Source organism: Onychostruthus taczanowskii, unplaced genomic scaffold, assembly GCF_017590055.1.
Source record: "Onychostruthus taczanowskii isolate IOZ18803 unplaced genomic scaffold, ASM1759005v1 scaffold50, whole genome shotgun sequence".
Taxonomy (NCBI): Eukaryota; Metazoa; Chordata; class Aves; order Passeriformes; family Passeridae; genus Onychostruthus; species Onychostruthus taczanowskii.
In genome coordinates, this window is record NW_024502569.1 from 4883293 (window position 1) to 4904188 (window position 20896).

At 35.3% G+C, this 20896-nt stretch overlaps 1 protein-coding gene across 2 annotated transcripts in view; it reads right to left on the reverse strand.

Moving 5' to 3' along the window:
• Nucleotides 1-523: 523 nt before the first annotated feature.
• The window catches only part of TNFRSF19 (TNF receptor superfamily member 19), a 56680-nt gene continuing 36307 nt past the window's right edge, over nucleotides 524-20896 (reverse strand). For both annotated transcript variants that reach the window (XM_041416109.1, XM_041416110.1), the window contains exons 6-10: nucleotides 9899-10063; nucleotides 8510-8635; nucleotides 7596-7698; nucleotides 5170-5570; nucleotides 524-2754 (exon numbers count right to left, since the gene is read on the reverse strand). In XM_041416109.1, the coding sequence (XP_041272043.1) occupies nucleotides 5177-5570; nucleotides 7596-7698; nucleotides 8510-8635; nucleotides 9899-10063 (788 nt within the window). In that variant the 3' untranslated portion in view covers nucleotides 524-2754; nucleotides 5170-5176. The remainder of the gene's footprint in view (nucleotides 2755-5169; nucleotides 5571-7595; nucleotides 7699-8509; nucleotides 8636-9898; nucleotides 10064-20896) is intronic.

A 20896-nucleotide genomic window follows, 5' to 3' on the forward strand; every position in this document is an offset into this window, starting at 1 on the left:
ATCAAATTACTCTTTCTTCTCAATCTTCTACTCTTGTCAGTCAGACTGTGCCATTCCTTTTTTATTCATTTAAATTGGGGGCATGACTCCAATCCTGCTTCAAAAACACAGCTCCTCTCATTATTTGCTTATTTTGTTTCTTGTCTGAAACAACCTAGTGCTGTGGAGCACCAGGTCCTCTTTTCTAAGACATTGTAAAGACAGCAATCTGACTTTTTTCCCCCACCTCTTTTTTCCCCCCCTTCTTGAGAAGCAGAATTTTTAAACAGTTTTGAAGTACTATGATTTTAAGCATTGATGTTAATTTACTGCTTCTTCAGGGCCCTCCTGCTTGAAGAATGATGTCACTGCTAAACTGCAAACATCTCAAGACAAAGACGCACCAAATTCTACCATAACCTTAATATAATTACCCCATTATGGAATTCTAAAAGAATTAGAAGAATTCATCACTAAATTTGTACAGAAAGCTATTATTAATTAGAGGTCAACAAACCAAGACTGCTTCACGTAACATTTTATTCACAAGTAGAAAAAGAATTACAAAACAATTTATACAAGGTTTTAATTTACATTTGTTAAAGGAGTATTTAAAACAGCACTGTAAGTCCCTAGACATGACATGTGGGCAGTCTAAATGCAGGCATAGTGGATGTTTTCTATTGGCATGTACAACATTGCTTGCCACAGGCAATATACAAAAGACCAATTTGGTTAAATTAAGGAAAAAAGTATATACAAAATATACACATATATCTAAAAAACACTCTCTTAATTTTTTCCTCCCAATTTGCTCTCAAACTTTCACTCATTAAAAAAAAAAAAAGTATATTTTTCTAGGGTTGCTGGATAAAAACAATTATACAAAGTTTAAATTCCAATGGGAAAACATTACTGTGGCAGATGCTGGCAAAATTTTTGAATATTGCTTTTTCAAGAACTGTTATTAGTGAAAAGTTAAACCTCCATATGTTCTGGAAATATTTTGCCATATACTGAAATGCACATTGGATTTTTTTTTTCTATTTACAAAGTATATACAAAGAAGCATACATATCTTCATGCACGTGTAGTGAAAAGTAATGTTTTGTAACTTCTTAAATGTATGAAAGTGTACAAAAAAATTATTCAAAACTATTGATATTTAAATATATATGTGAAGGTATTTATCTGAGTAATTGTACTGTATAAATGCTTATTATTCCATCAGTGACCAAAAGGTGGTATCTACTACTTAAACACCAAACCCAACAACAGCCAGAAAATCACTTGGGTAACTTGTTCACTTTGGTTTGAATTTGGGAACTCTTATCTCTTTTGCACAATGGATAATCTCACTGGTGAAGAGTCTGCCATGGCTGCCTGTACTGTTTTTAGCTATTTTTGTGCAGGTCCAACCTTCTGTGTGCTTCAAAGCAAAAGTCTTTTTCCAGAAAGGATTCTGAACACTGTCTCAACATTTCCATTGCCACATAAACCATGTGTGGAAAGATGAGTAATATTTATTGCCAATTTGTTGGCATCAGTTTTGCTGATTGCTTTGCTTTAGTCAAGGCACATTGGGTACTTGAAGGAATAATTGCTAGAGTTCATCACAGACAAGTGTGAGCCTGTTAAGTGTCATGAATCAGTGGAGGTTACTGGCATTATCCACAGAAGAAAAACTATTTTAAGGATGAAAATGGCTGAGAAAAAATGATATTAAGGGATGTGATAAAGCAAACCACTTCTTATGTTTTGTGTGGAAAATTTGAATTGATGCAGTACTACAGTGAGAAGGACAGAGGGTCTTGAATGAAAGGGACTCCTAAATGAATGAATTAGTTCACCACAGAGCTTGACCCTTAAAAATAACGCATTAATAAAAAATCTTGGTAACAGTCTCACTGTATAAATACTTTCATGGCACACCTGCTATAGTCTGACATTTTGATATGACAGTTGATTACAATTATTTCAACATTCAAAATTATATGCTATAACAAGAAGTGCTGTATTCCAATACTGAGACTACTAATTAAACACAATGTCCTTATCTATATGTCTGACCTTCATTAAACTAAATCTAATTTAAAGCTAATCTCCTGCTACACTTAACAGAACAATGCCACCTCTCAAAAATGTAATAACTGGATGGAGGGGGCTTCAACCACACATACTGTAACATGCTAATTCTCTAACTCCCCAAACTAGCTTATTGACTATAATGTAATACATAATAAAAGCTTCAGTTTATTAATAGGTGATCCTTGTATAAACAGAAATTGATTTTTTACGTCCTTCAATAGCAGGAATACTATTTAAAATGAGAACCAGCAGAAAAAAAAAATCCTAATGCATGCACAAATCTGCAGGCAGAGTAACTGGCACCACGTTGTCCCACATCTTCTGACACCTGTAGCCATATTTGAGACCCCCCCACTACACACACTGAAGTATTTTTATTTCTTGCTGTATTTACATATACTATTAAGCTCACTTCATTAGATGTTTTGAGACTCTGAGGAAATAGAAATAGAGATTGAAAAGGTCATAAATCCACTTTCAGGGTCCTCATAGGATGCCTCTTGAAGTTTAACATCACAGCTGTTCCAGCTCAGACACAACTGCTCAGAAGGTGTGAAATGATGCCATTTTTTCCCAGCTGGATTGGAAACCATGCAACACTGAAGACCAGACTATGTTTGATGAGAATCAGCAGGGGAATGTAAGGGAAGCATTCAGCTTTAGTGTTGAGAGAAACAGCTCCAGTCCCTAAAACAAAGTGACAGAAGAGTGGTTACATACATTCATAAGAAACCTGTATGTACTTCTATATTTGGCTAAACACTAAAAGAGTAGAGGTATACTTACTGCTTGCTGTAAAATTCACCTAAACCTGTATTAAAACCCACATTAAAAAAGCTTAGACTTGTGTGTACATATATAAAATCTGCTATATTCTGATTTTGTGTTATTCTTTTGAAATATAATAATAAAACATTGACATATGAAAGGCTATAATACATCTTCAGGCAGTACAAAGACCATCCTTGCCTCAAAATATTTCAAAAAGACATGAAAGATGAAGAGATGGGAAAAAATGCTATAGACTAAGATGAAATAATTTGTCTTGGAGCTGAGCAGCTGGCCAGTGTTCATCCTGAAAATACATCTCAAGTAAGCCTAGTCCTGGTCCTGTCCCATGAACACTACTGAAATTTCTCTGCCAAAAATGCACACATAATGATGCACTGTAGAGTCTGAATGGGGAGAAATTGTACAAAATGAATCAGTAGGGTCTATTATAGGAAAAAAAAAAAAAAAGAAGAAAAAATTAACCCTCCTGAAGACCTTGATTATTCAAAATTATACACAAATCTCAGTAGTAATAGAGAATAGCAGAAAACTATCAAAGCATACAGGATTTTGAGATTCTAGAAAAGCTGTCTCCATACACATAGGAATCAATAAGAAAATTTAGAGTTCATATACCATAACAAGTATAGTGAAATAAAAACTAATTTTTGTAGTCATATTTTGAAATCCTGTGGTTCCTTTGATCTAAGAAAATTCTTCAATAATATGAATTGCATACCTCTGAAGTTGATGCATGGTTTAGTGGGAAAACACCCACAAAATTCTGATTTTTAACATCTTGTTAATACAGAAATGCATCCCCTTAAAACATCAAGAACTGCTGGGAACTAGCAGTGCTGAGATCTGAAGTTGTATCCATGTCACTTTCCCCTCCTACACACAGCTACAGAATATGACTGTCACCAAACGATACTGGGCACACAAAAAATAAAACTGTCAGTGCTGCTATCTGACACATGGGCAGGTAGTGTCCAGCATTATTACAGACAAAACTTGACACTGTAAATAACACACTGAGAGAAAGGTGTGCCACCTGGATAAGGCTCATGTGGTCAGTGACACAGCAGATGTTCAGGGTGACAAGTTCTATTGAAGTCAATGGCAAAGCCATTCTTGATTTAACAGTCAGTTCTCTTCCCTTTCCTCCTCTTGACAATGTCACCTAAACAATTAAGGCTGGATTCACAAAGAAACTACTGCACTTACACGCTTTCAGGATATGTGTGGTTTTTGCTAAATACTAATTACTTTCTGCTTCATATTTAGGAATAACACAAAAGTGTTAATGCAAACCAAATGGAAGAGGATCAAAGGAATGCAGTTTTTCTTCTGCAGACGGCCCAAAATTTTCGTAATTACAGATAGCATAATTTTCTTAATTAAGTTTGGTGCATTATTAATATTAGTGGCAATTTCTTGTGCTCCTGCCTCTGAGTTCATGCACAGGAGATTGTTTCACCTTTCCAGCCACAGCCTGCATAGGCCTGGAGTAACAACACCACTTGCCATCAGAACATAGGCCACAATTTGGGATCCTTTCACAGATTATTTACTTGAGGCTCCGGATTACTTCCAAAAGTAGAAAATTCCATTTAAAAAATATGGAGCACAGCTAATATTCAAAAAGATATAATGATAAAGCAGCAGCAATGTGACTTTTTGCAACAGTTCCATTGTTTCATAGTTGAAACAATTGTTCATCACCTCTTTGCATTTTGACTTCAGACCTGCATTTTCTCTGAGCTTTTATAGATAAAGTTGCATTTTATGGACTAACTTACATTTTATCTGATGACATGGGAATATAAATGGCATTATGAGTCATTTGAGATTCTCTTGTGTTTCTAGTACTACTGCAGTAACTCCACAGAAAAGCCTTGTAAATATTTTTAGATGAACACTTGTATGTCTTTTATGCTTTGTTTGCAACAACCAAAGCCAGTTCCTCAGTTCTCACTCAAACAAAGGCTAGCCACACATGATGGTTTAGTCACAAGGCTATTAAAACTGAATTTTTCTCTTAAAATTTAATGAAAAAAATCCTTGATAAAAGCTGACTGATGTACAGACTTACCCCTGTATTCTGAATAATATTTCAACACCACAGTTTGTGTAATTACACCTTTCAAATTTAGTTAATGATTTAAAAATGTGCAACTACTGGATCTCTTGTAGAGGTTTAATTTATTTCAGCAATAGCTAGGTGTAACCTATGGAGAAATATAACCCTAGAACTTCTTACAATTCTATATTTATCTAGCTCTACATGCCTGGAGCATTCATTCTCATTCCTTTGTAGTTGTTTTTTACCTCTTTATCAGTCCGTAGAGTCATTTGTTGTTCCATTACACTTTGTCTTTGGCTGGCCTTCAGTAGTCACCGAGTTCTGAAGTGATGAAACTTCTGTGCATGTTCTATGTTCGGAGATTTCAAAGGACTTTGCAACATTTCCAGCAAGAGACTTAGCTGAAATAAGTACTTCACTTGGTTCCTGGTTATTATCCACTTCAACAGCGGCTGCATTTTCAGTCTCAGGGCTGCAGGATTCTGCAGATCCTCCAGCCAGTTCTGAATATGATTCACAGATAGAAATGCTGTCACAACAAGCTGAGTTTTGCATAAGAGGCCAAGCATCTGGAATGTCTCCACAGACAGAGCGTGAAAGAGAACCAAGGAAAGCAGGAATCATTTCTCCAACAGAATCAGAAGCTCTGCAGAAGGATAAAAGGCACATGATTTACAAATCATTCCAGAAAATATTATCAGTATTTTAATTACTTATCATTTGTAACAGGCATTTCAAGAAGGTTTAACAGGGTTATATTAACACTCTAGAGACATCCTGTACAAACTAATTCTATTGAGAAGGAATACAGTTTGTTCCTTGGCTGGAAATGACAAAAGCTCTGGTGACCAATACTTCGGACAGTGAATCCAGGATTCCACAAAACATGAACTACAGCTGGGGTTATTTAGGGTCAGAAATATGACAAAAAATACTGTAGTGGTGTTCAGGTATAAACACTGTCACAAAGAAGAAGGATGGGGTTTTTTTCTCAGTGCATGGATAGGAGAGTATTGAGACAAGATGTAATAGGCTTAATGTGCAGGAACAAAGATGGTTGGGCAGAGTCTAGAATCTTCAACACATTGGGGGGGGGGGGTTGGTTGGTTTGATTTTTTTCTCCCCCAAATTGTAGATAGACAAATATCTAATGGAAGCAAATGAAGTAAAGTGGCTTCAGACTGGGAGAATGGAATAGGCAACAAGGCTTCTTGAAACTTGGTGTTTGCTTTAAACCTGAAAATGCATTCACTTTAGATTTTTCAGTTTGTTCTGTCTAGCCTTCAAAAGTTTTTCTTCTATTCTCTTTTACTTGTAAAGGACATAATGTTAAAGAAGAGCAAGCATTATTTTTATTTTATGGAAAATGGAAGAAAGTGTAGCTGGAAACTCAGTATTATCTACTTCAAGTGTATTTAAAGTGCATGATAATAGTGACATGTGCCAAACAGTGTTGAAAGTCCAGTAGCGTTTTTCACTATACATACACCAAAATAAGTATTAACAAAACCAGGAAGTTATGTTTCATTTCCAAAAACCGTCTACAGATTTTTAAAAATGCAAGGGCTATATTAAGTCTGATATGCAGTGTGACAACACTCGTCCCATATTAACATGCCTAGAACAGTTTTTAAGTAGCCTTACTAATTTCCAAAACATGGAATAGTTTGATATACACACAAAGCATTTTCAGAGATGAGGCCAAAAGTCAGGACATTGCACCACAATTGAAGGAAATACATTATTCTGGCAAAGGAAATTGGCACATACTCCATTTCTACTGGAAGGAACCACAGGATCTTTGATGTCCACATAGCATGGATATTACAGTTATTTTTAAAGCCTTAACCAAAAGATTCCTCAAAAAGTACACAACTCTCAATTTGTCAGCCTTGGTGGTATACAAGAATGACTCAAGCTTGTTGGTATTTAAACAAGTTGTTATTGAAAACTTAGATATTTGTACTTAGGTCGCTAAGTCACCTTGCACAAACAATACTTATGAAGAAGCCGCCTCTACATTTTTAGTAACATGTGGCCATAAGAACAAAACAGCTGAAGGCCAATTTAAACCTTATATGGAAAATCGTTCTAGCTAAAAGAAATAAATACATCCTGTATTAAAATCTGTAACCAGGAAACTCTGAAGGACACCATAAATTTTATATATTTAGCTTGTGGCCCTGCTGTAAAAATAACTACTACTATACTTATACGCAGCTGATTGGGAGAAAATAAAAGTTAAAACCTGCTAAAAATTCAGAAATAATAGATATTTCAAATCTTGCAGTCCTAAAGAACTCCTTAAAAAAAAATCATGCCACTTGTGAACTGTACTGCAATCCCCCCAGATTCATGGGTTTATGCAGCAACTTGTTAACAGTTAGCAGAAGAGGGGGTGGCAAAAGCCTATAAGGTGCCACAGAGAAAAAGGAACATTATCTGCTTGTGAGAGAAGGCACTTCTTCAGAGAAACCCATGGATCAAGTCAGTATTTACTAATACTTAATTTTTTCACCATAAACCCATTCTTGTACAATATGGGATGATATGGGTACAGCTCATCAAAATCCCTCATTCGACTTCAAGCAGCTGTTGTTTCTGTATAAATATTAATTTGACTGCATTAAAAATACTTAATGTTTAATACACATTTGTAAAACTAAGTTACCTTTCATTGAGTGTGGTCTGTGAGTGGAAAGCACAACTGTGACTGCTGTGCTCCATGCTACAGGTTTCATCACAGCACAGTGAGGGAATCAAGTGAACTGGTCCTAAGGAATGAAAATTAATTTTAATAGTGTTAAAACTATCAAACCTCTGTATAAACCTACTCTCTCATCTTCTTCAAACTTGAGTATTAGTTTTCCAGTTACATTATAATACATGGATTGAGAAATGTTTTTACAGCAAGAGATTTCTTGCTGTAAAAACATTTTTAAAAACATCTTTATTCCTTTAATATTGAAATATTTATAAAAGCCAAGTCCTTCCTCTAGTAGTAACATAGAATCCAGTCATGAGTACCCATTTTTAAAATTAATTTTCTTCTCAATAGAACACACATAAGTGGAGGCATTCTGAGTAAAGCTATCAGGATGATATTTAAGCCTATGCTTTTGTGTTAAACTATGCATTTCTTAATTATTATTATTATTTCTGATTGTCTTAGTATGTCTTCTTATTATTGTTTCTTAATGTCATAACTGCATTTGTTGTGATATGACTTCACAAAATGACAATGATTTGAATTGTCCAGATTGTTAATGTCCTTTAGCATTCATACCACATTCTTAGATACTCTCTGGTAAATCCTTCACACTAATTTAAGTCTCAAAGCCATATGCAGTGCTATTTTTATCCGAAATAAATGAGATAAACATTTTCCTTTCTTTTTCAAGTGAAGTCACTGAAATGAATACAGGAAGAAACCAAGAACCTCAAATAGCTACTTAAAAATCCTTTTTGCTTATTAAGAAATTAGCCTAGGACAAAGGTTAGTCTGACAGTGTTAGCTCTGCAGTTGAATTGTCACAACTCAGGTGTTAGATAAAATGAAGTCACCTTTCAGTAGACATAACATACCACATGTCTGTGATGCACTTCTTTGGCACTGGCAACATGTTCTGTGCTCATATTCACTTAGCCGTGGTCTATCAAAACAGGACAACTCAGAGCCATTGTAGTGAATGTCTTGTGATCTCAGAGACCCTTTGAAAAAAGTGAATAAAAATCCATGTCAGTAAGTGTTACCCTTTTTCCTGCTCAGAGCCCTCTGTCTTTACAAAGTGTGTAATTGTCATGCTATAAAGTGTGTCCATACGTTTTCTAATTGAAAGACACACAGCAACCATGTGGCTTCCAACAACGTAAACCACAGACTTTGCAACAAAGCCTGGAACAGCTGGTTCAACTACAGCCTCTTCTAGGAAGACATCTGCTCTCATTTTGATGACTTGAGAGTACATTTTATTCACTGTTACATTTTTGCAATGTTTAATGGTTCTCACTGATTCCCATCTGAAATTTTCCAGAGACAGCTTTCGGACACTGGGATTTTGTTTATATTATCTTAAAGAACTTTATATTAACAGCAGACTACCTTTAATCTCTATAATTGTAGGCCAAGGCAAACAAGTTACTGCACTTCACTAAATGAAGTCTGAACTCATTGTGTCAGAATTTCTCAAAACTCACGTGTAAAGCAAATTCTAGTTTAGGAACAATTCTTACAATGCCTCTGTAAACCTCTGTAAATGTCTGCTTGTGCTGAGAGCAGCAGTAACAATTCATCCTAGATAGTATTCTTGTTTGGCATCCAGGGTTCATTAGATGCTATAAACATATTTTAATAAAAGTTTTATAAAACTATAAGTGGGAACTGGAGTGCTTTTCACTTTTTTCTTTCTTAATTTAAATTAAGAGGCAGAAAAATGTTTCTTATAAACAAATTACATTGATGAGCTGTTAAGGATTTAAAAGAAATTCACAGATCTGTCTCAGGCATTTAATTCATCTTGAATATGCCCATAAAACCAAAACGGCTAAGGACAAATCTCTCATCTACACTGGCCACATTCATTATCTTGATGACCTAATCTGTGTTTCACAATAGCATTTGATGCACAGATCTTCCAAACTGGTATTTCCACATTGGCATGGCAACTCTGTAATGTCCCATCTTGGATCATGAATAGTCCAAATGTATCTGTGCAGCCTCTAGCAGAGTATGGCATGTGAATGATGCAATTGGAATATTTCTGGGCATTTACACAGCATTTTCTCAGTAGCAGCTGAAACTTTCACACTGAGCTGGCAAACTTGGATGGAATCCTGGGCTCTGCTACACTGACCATCTCAATGCTAGACTTGCTTAAATGATGTAGACATTTAATTTCTTTACCTACAGAGGGATCTGAAAACTAATACCACTCTATAAATATTACCAAGAAACAGTAAAAATTGGAAACTCACAGCTTGATTTCTTCTCCATGAACTGCCTCTTGCAATAGATAACGCAAAGGATGAGAAGAGCCAGGAGCACCGTTGCAAGTGCACTGCAGATAACAGCTGCCAGAGCAGTGTCTCGAGGGCTGGAAGCAGTTGAAGGGATCTTCACAAGATTTACCTTGGTAGTACCTGAAATATAAAATAATAATTAAGGCAAACTGCAGACATTTCCAGAATATAGTCATGTAAATGAAAGTCTGGGAAACAGAAGAGGATTGCAGCACAGAAAAAAGGAGAAAGTTTTTTGAAAAAAAGAAAATGTAATTATATGTGCAACATTAGTTGAACATATAGATAGATATGATCATCAGCACCTTCAGTATGAAAAGGAGTCTTAGAAAAGATATATTGCAAAATGTGCCATAATGAGCGGAGATGCACACAAACACATTCAGACTGTCCATGAGAATGGAATCAAATCCTCACCATGAAAACAAAGATATTTGCATGTTTAATGCCACATGAATTTAATATGGAGAACATTTTCTAGGGCAGAGTTGAGAGAGTGATCCACTAGAGGGAGGCACAAGTACATGAACTTCCCTTAATAAGGAAACTTTCAGGGCACTGAGACACCCACAGAAGTTCAAATGCTGTCAAAATTATCATCCTGCTTCGTTGCATATGTCATGACACCATGGTCATTTCCAAGATCAAACCGAAGATTTAAACTCTGCAAACTCTTTTTCTTCAGTGATTTCTTTAAAAATACTAGATAATACCTCTAGTCAACATCCAACAGATTAACTTTATACCCAAATTAGTAAAGACTTAAGCAATGTTTCCAGCTGCAAATGTTTCCACCTTTAGGTAGAAAGTGAAAAATATTTTTAAAAGATCAAAACTTTAACTACAACTGTTGAAACTGTCTTAAATTATATATTTTAAAATTAAATTATTTTTAAAACCATCTATGAATTTTGACAACCCATCTATTTCAATCTACTGCGAATTCTTCCTAAATTCAATAAGAAAAAAGGAATAAAACATTGAGTACTTCTATGACAGCAAAATTTTAAGAAACCACAAACTATATTTTACTAACTTTCAAAAAGAAATTACTGTGCCTATTTACCCCACAAGATATTTGGTTAAAACCTAAAGACTATAATATCCTAAGAAATGGTCCATGCAGTCATAAGTTTAAATTGTGAGATGTCTGCCAGAGTATATTAAAACCTCTAATCAAATTGTACATAAATACAAATGTTCAATATCATTACTGCAATTTCATGATGGCAGGAAAGAACTTCCTAGCTTAGTAGTGCAATCAGTAGAATTGTATTACTAAGGAATAATTTTCTGCAATAGTTATGGTATTTCCTCTACACAGATCAAACATGGGCACTGAAGTGTTTGTGATACCGTATTGCTTTGTTATAATACCTATAGGGATTGACAGAACCTAGGCATTTTGAAAAATCAACTTAATTTTAAGACTTTAGACCACTTAATGCCAAAGAAAACACTATTCTATGAAATAAAGAATCCAGAAAACGAAAGAAATAGCCCACCAAATGAATTAAATAAAAACACTTTTTATAGCTTATAGGATCATGTAGTTGCTAGTAAATAGGGTAATATAAAAACGCAAAGAGATCAGATCACGGGTACATTATACAGAAGAAAGTTAGTTTAGTTGCTCATTTCCTGATTTCAGCATGAAGAGAAACAAGTGTTATTGCATTTACATCTGCTTAAATATTTCCATTTACCTTCAATTTGTACTATTATGTTCCACTGTCACATCAAAATCTGGAGAGCAAATTCACAGCAGATCTTTTTTACATGCTTTCAACTTGCCAAATTGCACAGAGTGGAGCAACTGGAGGAAGTACAACAGAGAGCCACAAAAATGGCTGAGGAACTGAAGATTCTTTCTCTTATGATCAAAGTTTGAGAGAGCTGGGATGGCTCAAGCTCAAGAAGGCTCAGGGGAACTTCATCAGTTTGTATAAATCCTTGGAGGGAGCATGCAGAGAGGACAGAGCCATGCTCCTTTCTCAGTCAGAGCTAAGTTCTATGGCCTCTTTTCCAAATCTCCAATGTTACTTTTAAAGAAAATGCAATAAGTGTCATAATAATTTTGTCATAACTTGAATGGTCTTGGCAGGAACACCTAGTCTTCCACAGAAAAAACTTTTCACTCAGTTTCTAGGATTCTTGCAGCTGTAGTTTACAGTTCATAGTTTAAGCAGACAAAAAATTTCTGCATGAAGTTCCAGGATATCTGTGAGAAGCAGTACATATATATAAAAACCTGTCTATATAGCAAGGTGTGCTGGCTTAGGTGTGAAGATCGGACTGTGTTTTGGTATCAGGTTTTCAATTTATTTAACTGCTTGATCTAGTCTTTAGAAGGTTAAAGACAGACTAGACAAGTATTTAAAAACCAGACAATAAAAAAACTGATCTGAACATCTTCAAATAGTTTTCATATCAATAACCTATTTGTATTAATGTACATAAGAGCACTAAACAGTTCTTAGCATTTAGGCCTTCATAATTTGCAGAAAAAAAATTGTGAACTTTGAAGGGCAAAAAAGAAAAAGAGCACAGGAGATGACGCTTCCAGGTTTTTGTCTCTATTCATTTGCTTACAAAATACATCTATTTTCAAGTATGGTTACATATTACGTATTCTAGGAAATTATAAATTATGTATTTCTTTAACGTCCACCAGCAATATTCAAACTAGAAATACAGTGATTTCATCTTAAATAGGGATGGCAAAACTGAAAATTTTTTTAGCCATCTAGCTATTTAAGATTTATTTTGTTGATTTTTTTTCACTTGAGAAAGCAATTTTCTATTCCTGAGAATGTCTACCACTCATCTTCACCTTCAAAGAACTTTTTGGAATAGCTACTCTGAGCAGTCCATTATAGTCTAGTTCTAATTATAATGATAGCGATCTTCCCTGCAGAGACCAACATTTCAGAAGTGGATTGCTATTGTAGAAGTGGCCCGTTGGGCATTGCTGAACTCTGCTTTCAGTGTTACTCAGACATGTATGCATTTTCATAAACTCTTTCTTTTTACAGACTTAATGGTCCCACTTCAGTAAAGCAAGGAGTTGCATTTTAAATTTAAACTTGTACTTACATCTATTAGATGATTACATGATTAAATTTAAATATGCAATTAAACACTTTGTGAACTGGATGGGATACATTCAGAAAGGAGGGAGGAGGTGCCCACTGTTTTCTGATTGTGGAAAGCATGTGCATATTACCCATATTTTATTTAAGAAATTGATTTCCTTTTTTAAGTCTTAGTTTTAACATATTCTGAAAATGTGCTAATGTGCTAAAAGGAGAATTACCCAAAATATCAAACTGTCTCCTGCATAATTTTGAGCAGTAAGCCTAAATACACATTTTTTCCCTTAATTAACCAATATTACATTATATGCAGAGGTGTGGTCCTTGAAAGCAAGTAAAGTTTCTGTTAATCCAAGACAGTTAAACAGCAGTAACTCAGCTAATATGGAACATATGAATCCCAGCTGTATCACTAAAATTTCTGCCAATAAACAGAATAGCTGAATTTTCGACCTATTATACCAAACAACAAGAGACAGGGCAAAATGTAAAAAGACTTCCTTTGTCACTGATTTCATGTTTATTTTCTCCGATTTATTATTATTATTTTTTAGAACCATTATTAATTAGAGTCACTACTGGAATCAGCAACTTAAAAGAAAGCTTTTTGTGGTAGATCAACCATGTGAAAACAGAACTTGCAATGCTGTATGTTTCTTCCATGGATATAGGAAACATATACTAACTAGTAAAGTTGAGAATAAAATGTTTGGATTTCTTTCTTAGCGTGTCCAGTCAATGCTAATCTAAAGAGAGTTTACTCAAAATAACAAAGCTAAACCAAATTGCACTAAAAAAGCAGTAAAATGGTAACATTGTACAGAGTGCCATCTGTTACTATCAGGATTAGAAGTAAAATGCAAAGCTTAAAATGTTTATTCCTGGAATATAGGTATTCCTGGTCAACAGGGGAAAGGAATATTTGTCTATTACAAAAACTGTTTTCCCATTACCTTTATGTTGAATGGCCCAACTCAGTGGTATCCACCTTAATTTAACAAGAATTAAGGGCTCAGACATACCCTCAAGTTATGTAATTTAACAAGTTGCTGCCTGTCAGCCGCACTGCAGTGGCTATCTGTGTGTGTGTGTGTGTGTGCCCTTGATAGACAGAAAAGGCAAGCCAATGTAGGGCAATGTGGCTCACTTTGAAATTCCTTCATTTTGGGAAAAAAAAAAAAAAAGATGTTTATATTCATTTAAAAGTAAGAAGGCAGTATGTTTACCTAGCCCCAAACAAGCAAAAGGATGTATTATATAGCTTTATATATTATATAGACAATTCAGACACTATATGAATCTACAAGATCTGCATACATAGATTAAATACGTATGTTTTATATACCACTGAGCATCAACATAAATGGAAAGCAAGTTTCCCTGAATACATCTCTGAGTCTTTACAAAGCAGCAGATTGTCTCCCTTCTCCTGGTCTTTCAAGTAGGAGGTAGGAAACTTTATCAAACATTACTGTTGGAGACTGTGGTAAACACTGGGGACAGAGTCTCCCAACATCTGTAAAAAGACAGCCTTTTGTGTGCACGGCCTACACCCAAAGTTCATCATGTCAAACCACATTTTTCAAATGTGCTCCAAGTGCTGACTACAATTTTTTTCTTTTTGTTTGTTTTATTTTGCTGGTTTTGTCATTTTTTTAATAAATGGACCAAAAAGCCCTAGGGGAGAAAATGACTATTCAAGTATTTATCCATTGTTTGGAAATCCTGAGAAATATACTTATAAATTAAAATCTTTGAAATGTGATTCATTCATTTCCAAGACCATTTCTCTTGCACTGTGTATTTTCATGAACTGCAGCTGCTGACAGGCTTTTATGTTTAAAATAGTAGAACAATTGCACTGTGTATGTGAATTTAAAATATATATGAACTCCACAGTACTGGATACACACCACAATGTCTGTAAGACAACCTCTGCTACACATTTTTCTTTTAGCACTTCAGAGATGTGAAATCTTGGTATTTCCGTGGTGATCTAAATTGAGCCACTATAGGGGCATAAAAGTAACATTGTTTCATACGAAAAACTTCCAATTTCAAGAACTGTCTAGCCATGTGAACACAAAAGTTCATTAGAGTAACAGCTCAGACCAACCACTGCTACCCTCAAATAACCTGAAAAAACTTAAGAGTAAGAAAAAAAAATCAGAGGAAGTGGAATGAAATCTGTGTCACCATTGAACTACACATTCTAGCCCCCAACATAACTGGTTATTGATAAGAAAAGACAGATCTCTCCTCCATAAGGGTGGAAACACCCAGCATGATCTGATGGCATCAAGTCCGTGCTGCTGTTAATGACTGTGGTGATGTCAACAATTTCCTTTCTGACTTTTGCTTCTAGAAGCCAACTTTACATTGCTGACAGCTGCAGGTGGGCAACATCTATTTTCTTGAAAATGTAACTTCTTTTTTAGGTATTTTCATGTGTTAAAACAATGTCCTGTAAAGCTTATGTCAGAACATATGAGATTACTTCATACAGCAGAAAATCTATTTTCTTACAACACCTCTAACTTATACTTTCAAACACATTCTTTGCCAGATATGTTCTGTGAAATAGAACACGTTATTTTAGGCTATTCTCTTGTTCAAATCCAACTCTAGAATTTATCCATCCCACACAGGCTATGAAAGGTGTTTCATCTTTTCAACAGAAAATGAAAGCAGGAAGTTTTTTTCTTTATTTTTGTACTTTGTATTCTGTATCTGCAGTCTATTTAATCTTTAGGACTATCCAGTTAGAGAACAAAACGTCCCTGTGCAGAATTTGAGTCAATTTGGTCTGTTTATGACAGTTTCTGCTCTATTCAGTCTCTGTACACACGCTGTTGCTCTCAGTCCCAAAACACTTCCACAAGATGTGGCCCATATAAGCAGAGGAAGAGTTTGCTTTGCTGAAAAGCAAATCATGTTCATGGGAGCAACTACTGCCATCACCCATTTGCTAAGGGAGGAGAGTGGGCCATGAACCCTTCAGAATCTACCTGCATATTCACCAGTTAAGTGACAATGGCACACATGTAAATAGAAGAGAAAGCACATCTGAAGGTTGTCTCTTTAGCCAATAGAGAATAACCCACTTTCACTAATCAAAACTGTAATTGAACATTGTGAATCCTGTGCATACAGGCTACAGATCTGTTCCAAAAGGTTGAAAGAAGCTCTTAAAGCTGCTGGGTGATGAGGTTGGATTGGTGCATAGGTTGGTTTTCAGTAGGTTGAAATACCAGCGTGCAAAGCTCTCTCCTGTGTCCATGACTGAGGGCTAGTAGGGCAGCTAAGCCTTCCCCTAGGCAGGGAATATATGTGCTCTTCCATATACATCTATGTATTTATTTGTACAAATACCAGTAAAGCAAGAAATTATATGTCAATCAGTCATAGGAGAGCTTTTGTCACTTTCTATCCCAAATATTTCTCTCCTTATTCTGGTTCAGCTGTGCTAACAGCCAGGGAGTAAAGCAAAAGATTTCATAATGATTGCAAGTGTGCCCTAAGTTTGTTGACACAAATTTCCATAAACAACACTGTGCAATATGTATTGCATTTGTTTATGCAACACATTTTAAAGAACTATGGCTTTTGTTCTTGCTTTAAAAATTATTTGTAAAGGTAACAGTACTCAGCTATGTCACTTCTGTTTGCAAGCTGCTCTGTCATCAGAATAGCAGAGTATACAGTGATATAATTCATTCATAAAGTTTCAAACACTTTACAAAATAGTGATTGTATATTCAAAAACAAATATATCAGTAAGTGATACATTAAGAAAAACTACTCTATTTGAATATCAAATTTCCTTATTTTGGTCAAAAAGCAGCTTCTTGAATTGGCCAAATAACTTATCTAGTCCAGACATGTAGATGTTCCAGCAGCTACCAGAAAATTCAATAAAGTTAAAATCCTGATAGTTAGAAACATCTTCACTCTTCAAACTCTCTGTAATGTACTAATATCTTTTGCTACCAAATATGAAAAATATAAATGCCAAGGAAATTCTTCCAAATAATAGAAATCCCATGCAGAAAGAGCCTAGTTATTAGATATGAATAATAAAAAATCAGTAGTCAAAGAGATCTGGAAATACATAAGTATTTGCATGTGTGTTCAACACTGGACTATTTATTACATTAAAATTTAAAAAGGTTATTTCCAAATTGAGAGAATATACAAGCAATAAAATAAAGAAGACCCACAACTTTCAGATTGCAGATAATTCAGGGTAATCTAAAAATTAATACACATAAAATATTGATGCCATTGTATTTTGGTATCCATTTTCAAAAGTGGCTAAGAGACGAGGCTTAAGTACACAACAGTTAAGCTGTAAAACCTATAATTTAAAATTCAAATCTATCTGGGAAGCTAGAGGCCTGTATAGGTCACATACTTGCTATGCCATGTAAAGAAAAGGTTAAATACAGAATAGAATCTGAAATATCTGTCATATGAGTAAAAGTTCCTTATGTCACCATGCTCAGCCTATAGATACAGAAACCTGGAGAAGGATAATGTACTTTGCTCTTCCCATAAATTACTCAGAGGCAGAGAGGAGCCTGCACTTCTCTTAAATCTCTATGGAGAACAAAAATCTATGCTCTTATTTTAAAATTAAATTAGGAGAAAAATCACAAGCATGGCTTATAATGCCTTTCAGATGCAGCTCTTGAAAGAGGAGGTAATGATGTGTTTCTGCCTTCTGAGAAAGCTTAAGAGCTCTTTGTCAAGACGTACAAAATTAAGACTCTTCTACCACCTTCATGGTGGTTGTTTTAGTCACTAGGCTAGAAGCTGAGCTAGGTAAAAGCTTATTTCTCCTCTCCAGTTGAATTTGTCCAGTCGTAAAGCTTTGGCAGAAGGAGCAAGGGCCCCTCTTTGCACAGCCGACAGTCATGTGATACGCAGACCGGAACAAAATTAAATAAACTAGACTTAGGCTTGCTCAGCAATTACATTATTCCTGTTTACAATTATGTTTAAATATCATTAATTTACCTTAAATTCTCCACACAAGGCACATGTTGGGGAGATAAATAAGTATGCACTAGGGAAAACAAAAAGTATGTTTATGTAATTAAGACAGTTTCATAATAGACTCCACTGAGCTGAATTACAATTCTGAATTAAGGTTAAGAGTTGCATAACCAATGCTACTAATATTTTTTAAGTTTTTAACTTTGCAATCCCAAGATCTTTTAAAACCACTTTTTTTTTGGAGAAGGGCAACTAACACAAAATACATTGGATTAAATATAAATTTTCAAAATTCTGTAACACAGAGGTTAACACCTTTAGAAGTTGGCCATACATCCCCAGCTTGTTGAATTACTGCAGAAATTATAAATGCTGTAATTTACTGCAAAGAAATTACCTACAGTGCATCAGTGTACATGCACATGCAAACTGTATTACAAATGAAAAAGCTGTAGCTTTGACATCAGAAATAACAATAGCTTATGAAAAGCAGTTATTAATTCACCACTTAAAGCTGTGGGGATAAAGTCAAGTTATACAGAACAAAAGGCTGCTATATACCAGATCCTTGCTTTATTATATCACTTAATCTGAAACATAACATCTGCCCTCTTTAACAGAAGTCAGTAGGAATCAGCCATAGACAGGAATCAGCCATAGACAACAGGAGACATTCTGAAAGGTTATCTTTGACAAGTCAAGCTCTGCAAATGAGATTTATCTGAGCAAAGCAAAGATCTGCTTTGGAGGGAATCACCTGAACTTTCTCTACAGGGGATGGGGAGGGATGGGGGGTGTGTGGGTAGGAGAAATTAGGGTGCAATTAGACTGATTTGTTTTAAACACCACCCTTGATCTCTCCATATAGGGAGAACTTCAGATCACCAGCTCACAGATGTAGCCATTATACATATTCACAGTCAAGAAAGGTGGCATCCTACTCTGGTTTTGTCAAGAAACAATGAAGGGTTTTGAGGGCCTTTGGCTTCCTCAGTTTAACAGATGTTAAACATTTTATGCCACTTCCATTTAAAAGATAAAAGTCAGTCAATTGAAAAGATAAAAGTCAGTCGCAAAATCTGTAACTTCTATCAGTGGCAGAACCCCAGAAAAGTCCAGCAGTATTTAATACCTCACAGTCTGCATGGAATATAAAATATTGTGCAGCAAATAAAATGAGACTTAAAGAAATACAGGTTTTGCCTATCCTGTGCTTTAAATGAACACAGGTCCTGTATTAGAATAACTATATATGAGGGAATCTCATGGTTGCAGGCCTCAGTTCTGGCATATTCTAACTTTAGCAAGTTCTCTTAGAATATGGACTTTGGTTAGTGAGAGACATTTTATCAAAAAGTAAAAAACCCACATTTTTCTAAATTTTTATTTAGAAAATAAAAATCACTTATTGTGATTTTATATGACACTTTTATTGTGACACTTTATATGACACTTTATATTGTGATTTTATATGACAATTTTTGTCACTTATATAGCAGGAGTGACAAAAAAAAATCTACACAACAAAAATAATTTTCCTCCTTAAAATGAATTAAAAAGAAAAAAGAGTAAGATCAGGTTTTAGGGAGTCAGACACAATCATTCAATGTTGAATTGCAGTTTTCATCTCACTGGATATTGTCACCTAGGTGAAATTCATTACTACAGAAGTCTGAAGGTCTGAAGACAAAGGCAGAGTTAGAAATCCTCAGGCTCTCTTTCTAAAACAAAGCTAGGAACAGAATATCCTGAGAAGTAATTATTCTGAAAAGGCTTGAAAGACTGCTTAGTGTTAGTCACTGAAGCTTACCTTATCTGGCTTGCCCAAACTCTTGAGGTACCTAATTCTCACCCCTGACTGGGAGTTTGGGCTGGCAACTTCAGTGCTAAGCATTAACTTTTAGATGCCCAAATTAGGGTGCATTAATCCCATCTTAAATTTCCACATGAAGACAGGGTAACTATAAATCCCATTCAGTAATAAGCACATAGAATCATACCACTGGACTAAAATCAAACTTTACTAAAACTGGTGGACACAACCCTTTAGTTAAAAAAGCTCATGTGTTTAGGAAACAGTCACAGACTATATGTCAAAGGCACATGTCACTGCCCAAAATAACATGTGAGATTATTCTATGATCTTTGCAAAAGAGGAGTTTGGCAGAACACTGCTTTAGCACAAGTGAACCAGTAGGAGTGAGAATGTGTAAGGTCTATCACCCAAAAAATTAAGGGTGAGCAAAGTATAGGACAATAATTTGAAGGATACAAGTGATCTGTAGGAACATTAGGCCCTTCTGCTATAAGGCTGCTCCCAGCGCATAAGGTGATGCTTTATAATGAATCATTACTGCTAAGCTCCTCAGCACACAACTCTTGTTATTGCATTCTGTCCTGCTTCCAATACATTCCAGTCCTCCAGGTAATTCCAGTCCTCTGGTGTGGTATTTCAGTGTTCTTTTGCTTGACAATGGTTTTCTTAATAGACAGTAGGCAGTATGGAAAGTTTGAGCCTAGATGGATGTTTTCTTCTGTATTTTCTTAAAAACAAAAAATTTAAGTGGAACACAGCCAAAGAATTTTGTAGCTGAGCAATTTAGAATTATTGAATCCTTAGAAGCTGAGACAGACCTTTGAGATCATCGAGTCAAGTAGTACCTACCAGCACCAAGTAGAATAAAAACCCCAACACACTACTGGGCACTTGTTTAGCAGTATTTTATATTCACATGCCAGTCACAGCTTGGACTTTGTACCCAAAGTCAGCATGGATTTGTACCAGAGGTACCAAAACTCAGCGCTCCTGAAGTGGTGCTAATGCAACCATTCCCTGTTGAGAGACACATTTGAACCAGTA